Below are 5,285 nucleotides of genomic sequence, written 5' to 3'. Positions count from 1 at the left end.
CTAATTACTACTATATGACTCCTAAGGTAAAACTAAAATAAGAACAGTTATCACAGAGTTAAGGCTAAGATTGGAATTTAACAACTTTTGTTCTGGGAAGTGGATGTTCCTCTAATCTGCGGGGTGCTTGGTCCTTCAAGAGATAATTTCTGGCGCTTCAATTCCCTTAAATCACACCCTTGCTCCTCCTGTTCTTTAAGCAAATAGCAAAGAATGCTACTTTGTTCCTTTTGTTCTTTCTGTATTTGTTCCATAGCTTCTTGCATCTTGGAGAATTTCCTGTGTTCTCTTCTTGATGGGGTCATCCTATGCTTGTTGTTTTTCCATTGATGCTTTGGTGATTGGCTTCTCAACTGAGATATACTCAGTTATTCCCATCCTTACTCCAGCGTCCTTGCAGAGCATAGAAATCAAGCTTGGATAAGCCAACCTGGCATCTTTGGAATTTTTATTTGCAATTTTGTAGAATTCAGTTGAAATCAGTTGATGAACTTCCACTTCTTTTCCCATCATGATGCAATGGATCATCACTGCTCTTCTAATAGTGACTTCAGAACGGTTGCTAGTGGGCAGCAGAGAATGCCCAATAAAGTCTAGCCATCCTCTGGCGACTGGTTTGAGATACGCCCAAATGCTGCCTCTCCTGGGCGTTCAACGCCCAGCTGTTGCTTCTTTCTGGCGTTGAATGCCAGGAACTCCTTTGTCACTGGGTGTTTTTTTGAATGCCTAGGACGCTGCAAATCTGGCGTTAAACGCCCAGAAGGAGCTTCTTTCTGGCGTTCAACGCCCAGAAGATGCTTCTTTCTGGCATTTAACACCCAGATGGCTATCCTTACTGACGTTCAACGTCCAGTGGATGCTTCTTTTGGGCGTTGAACGCCCAAAACAGATTTTTACTGGCGTTTTCTTGCCAGTGAGCTCTTTTTCTCTGTTTTGTGTGCAGAATCTTTATATAACCCTGTGAACTTATATAATTGAATCTTTACCTTAGCATCAGTGAACTTTATATAAATAAATAAAATCAAGAATAGGGCAAAATGCTTAGAGGAAGTGATGCCCCATGGCTGGGTTGCCTCCCAGCAAGCGCTTCTTTATTGTCTTTAGCTGGACCTTGCTGAGCTTTTAATCTAGCTTCAGCCTTGAGCACTCTTGCTCAACATTGCCTTCAAGATAGTGCTTGATTCTCTGTCCATTAACAATGAACTTCTTGTTAGAGTCAATATCTTGAAGCTCCACATAACCATATGGTGATACACTTGTAATCACATATGGTCCCTGATGAGCGGATAATTTATACGCTTTTTGGCACTGTTTTTAGTATGTTTTTAGTAGAATCTAGTTACTTTTAGGGATATTTTCATTAGTTTTTATGTTAAATTCACATTTCTGGACTTTACAATGAGTTTGTGTGTTTTTTCTGTGATTTCAGGTATTTTCTGGCTGAAATTGAGGGACTTGAGCAAAAATCAGATTCAGAGGTTGAAGAAGGACTGCTGATGCTGTTAGATTCTGACCTCCCTGCACTCAAAATGGCTTTTCTGGAGCTACAGAACTCAAAATGGCGCGCTTCCAATTGCGTTGGAAAGTAGACATCCAGGGCTTTCCAGCAATATATAATAGTTTATACTTTGCCCAAGTTTAGATGATGCAAACTGGCGTTCAACGCCAGCTCTCTGCCCAATTCTGCCGTCCAGCGCCAGAAACAAGTTGCAAAGTGGATTTCAACGCCCAAACTGGCACAAAAGCTGGCGTTCAACTCCAAGAATGACCTCTCCACGTGTAGACTTCAAGCTCAGCCCAAGCACACACCAAGTGGGCCCCGGAAGTGGATTGCCAGCCATAGAAAGGAGTAAGACGGATTGGATGAAGACAGTAGGAAAGCAGAGGTTCAGAGGAATGAATGCATCTCCATACACTTATCTGAAATTCTCACCAATGATTTACATAAGTATTTCTATCCTTATTTTAGTATTAATTTCGAAAACTCCATAACTATTTTATATCCGCTTGACTGAGATTTACAAGGTGACCATAGCTTGCTTCATACCAACAATCTCCGAGGGATCGACCCTTACTCACGTAAGGCTTATTACTTGGACGACCCAGTGCACTTGCTGGTTAGTTATGCGAAGTTGTGAAGATATGTTTAGACCATGGTTCTGTGCATCCGTTCTTGGTGCCATCGCCAGGGAATCAATTTCGAACAATAATTCACAACCTGAGTAACAATTTCGCATACCAAGTTTTTGGCGCCGTTGCCGGGGATTGTTCGAGTTTGGACAACTGACGGTTCATCTTGTTGCTCAGATTAGGTAACTTTCTTTTTGTTTTCCTTTCAAAAAGTTTTCAAAAATCTTTCAAAAATTTCTCCTTTGTTTTCGAAAAAAAAATGTTTTCAAAAATATATTTTTCTTCAAAATTTTTAAGAATGAATTCTAGTGTTTCATGAAGCATGTTGTAGCCTGACTAGCTATAAAGCCATGTCTAAATTCTTTTGGACTGAGGCTTCCCAACCATCAGCATAGAGGCAAGTTACTTTGATAAGTAATGAGCAGTATATGCTCTGATGTTATATGCTAAAGCTTGGCTGGCTATTAAGCCATGCCTAACCCTCAGATTGGAGCTTTAGACTAAGAATGCTAGATTCCTGGAATTCATATTAAAAATTTTGGAATCCTTATTTTTTTTTCAAATAATTTTCGAAAAAATACAAAAAAAAATTAGAAAATCATAAAAATCAAAAATATTTTGTGTTTCTTGTTTGAGTCTTGAGTCATGTTATAAGTTTGGTGTCAATTGCATGTTCATCTTGCATTTTTCGAAAAAAATTCATGCATTTATAGTGTTCTTCATGATCTTCAAGTTGTTCTTGGTAAGTCTTCTTGTTTGATCTTTGCATTTGCATGTTTTGTGTCTTTTCTTATTTTTCATATGCATTCCTGAATTCTTTATGTCTAAGCATTAAAGAATTCTAAGTTTGGTGTCTTGCATGTTTTCTTTGCATTAAATTTTTTTCAAAAATGTGTTCTTGATGTTCATCATGATCTTCATAGTGTTCTCACTACAAGAAAAACACCCATTCAGGTACACTTGAAAAGTGTAGCCAAAAGTGAAAAAAAATGATGCCTTAGGCTACAGCTACGCTTTTTGGGCTACGGCTACGCTTTTTGGGGTGATTCCTATTCGGCCGTTGCCTATTCTCAAAGGCTACGCTTTTCTGCATCAAGGGCTACGCTTTTGGCGTTTGGGAATAGGCTACACTTTTCAAGTGATGCTGTCCAAGACCAAAGGCTACGCTTTTCAGCTTTCATTTTTCCAGAATAGGCTACGCTTTTCGCCGCTACTGCATCACTTGTAAAGCGTAGCCACATTGTATACCATCAAACATATAATAACGACAAAACTATTAAATTAAAAGAAGACAGCGTCTTTGTTTTTTTAATGTAACATTGTACAAGATAAGCAACTTCTACCAAAAAATTTTCGAGATTCCAGGGAGCATAAACATTGAACTTCAGCTTCCTTGATAAATTCACTGCATATGAAATCTTAGCTAACTGACAATTGTGCATATAACTCTTCTAATAGTCCCTTTTAGCTTCATAACAAAGCCACTGTCAAAGGCTTCAGTTCAAACAGAAAGGTGCTGGAAGCTTAAGGGCACGCTTGTAATTTAACTTGGTCTTCAGTGATTATTGTGTAGAAGTGGAATTTCCATCAACAACCCAATACTGCTTTACAGCAATTAGTATCTTCTCAGGAACAAGAGGACCATCTTCATGGTCAACCATTTTGGTATCCCATCTCATTCCTGCAACTATTTTCTTTACCTTTATTAAGGTATCGACTTCATCGCGGAATATGACGGCGCTTTCTGGCCGCAAGATCCGGTCCATCTCCAGAAGAATGTCTTCTGCATTACATCTGCATTTCATCAAACAAATATGCTTGAGGCTTACGAATGGACGCAAAAAGAGGAAAATCAGAACCAAGTAATTGATCAAAACATTCAGAAAACTCTGTTTTTTGAACCTTATGATCAAGAGTCATCTTTGAAGGTCATATAAGGAAAACTATAATTGCAAGATAAGAAGATGCAGGAGAGGATTTAGAATTGAATTAGATAATTAGTTGAATAGTGGTTTGACCAAACAAACACTTACTTATCCTTGTACAGACTAAAGAGGCCATTGGCATGAATGAGATCATATGTCCTTGGATATGTTGAAAAGGCTTCACACCTGAATTTGAAAAATACAAACATAAATAAGGAATCCAACTAATAGTATAAGATTCGTACAGCTACATCATATATTTCAACATTAAACGAAAAGATGCCATAAATATAACCCAAGAAAGAAGCTAGAAAGCGATACCAATCATGATAAATGCCAATCAAGCCGTGCTCATATATGACCCCCAGGGTACTTTTCTCAGCTGTGGTAGGCACAACGTTCATGACCCATAACTTGGGAGATTGAATAGCTGCAGCAAAACTACCCAACCCAGCATTCATATCCATAATGTTTCGATATCTTCCGGTATCCAACAGTCTATTAATTTTCTTGTCATTGAAGAAAATTAGTTCCACTCTTCTTGTCATACAATATTGTTCACGAAATAGTCTGATTCCAGCAGCCAAAACACAAACATTTGTGGATTAGAGATTCTTACTAATTAAAGTAATTTACCCATCAATATATAAGATTAAATTACAATGTGTCAAACTTTCAAAGTTGACTCTTTGTGCTACTAAAGTACTTGTTTTCTATTTTCTTTCTTTTCCTTTTGAATTCAGGCATTATCATATTGAAATTGGTACAGTAGCTCAGTAGCACATGTTTGAAAGTGCCATTTGAAACTTGAAGTAGATTCACAAAAACCAGGACTGAGAATTATTAGATAAACATTACCAATCAAGAACACATAACACAACATAAGGAACCAAAAAAAGATAAACATTACCAGACACTTAACATCGATAACACGACATAAGATCTTCGACGGAAGATCGTATTTGGGAGATTTCTGGTTCTTCATCTGCCTCAAATCTTGTTCTGTAGGTTCTGGAAACTACAAAAGAAAAAAATTAAAATTATATAACACTTACTAAATCCCTTAAGGCTTAAATTTGAAAGCATACATAGCACAAAAATGGAAAAAAATGAAATTCACAAACAAAATCAAAAACAAGGTAAAGAAGTGTATATCATACCAATTCAATGTGACCCTGAGGGAAATAGAAAACTCTGTCTTGAACACAAGGAACATCCATTAATGGCCCT

General features: G+C 37.6%; 1 protein-coding gene across 1 annotated transcript; it reads right to left on the bottom strand.

Annotated features, from left to right (window-relative positions):
* Positions 3,382–4,587, bottom strand: LOC107628412 (probable methyltransferase PMT2). The gene is made up of 3 exons (XM_016331094.2): positions 4,377–4,587; positions 4,164–4,241; positions 3,382–3,924 (listed from the first exon to the last, which is right to left on the bottom strand). Exons 1-3 carry the CDS (start codon positions 4,520–4,522, stop codon positions 3,693–3,695), a joined length of 456 nt encoding a protein of 151 aa, XP_016186580.1. The 5' UTR covers positions 4,523–4,587; the 3' UTR covers positions 3,382–3,692.

Source organism: Arachis ipaensis, chromosome B02 (assembly GCF_000816755.2).
Source record: "Arachis ipaensis cultivar K30076 chromosome B02, Araip1.1, whole genome shotgun sequence".
Lineage (NCBI taxonomy): Eukaryota > Viridiplantae > Streptophyta > Magnoliopsida > Fabales > Fabaceae > Arachis > Arachis ipaensis.
The sequence above is the reverse complement of the archived record's forward strand: the minus strand, read 5'-3'. Positions and strand labels throughout refer to the sequence as shown.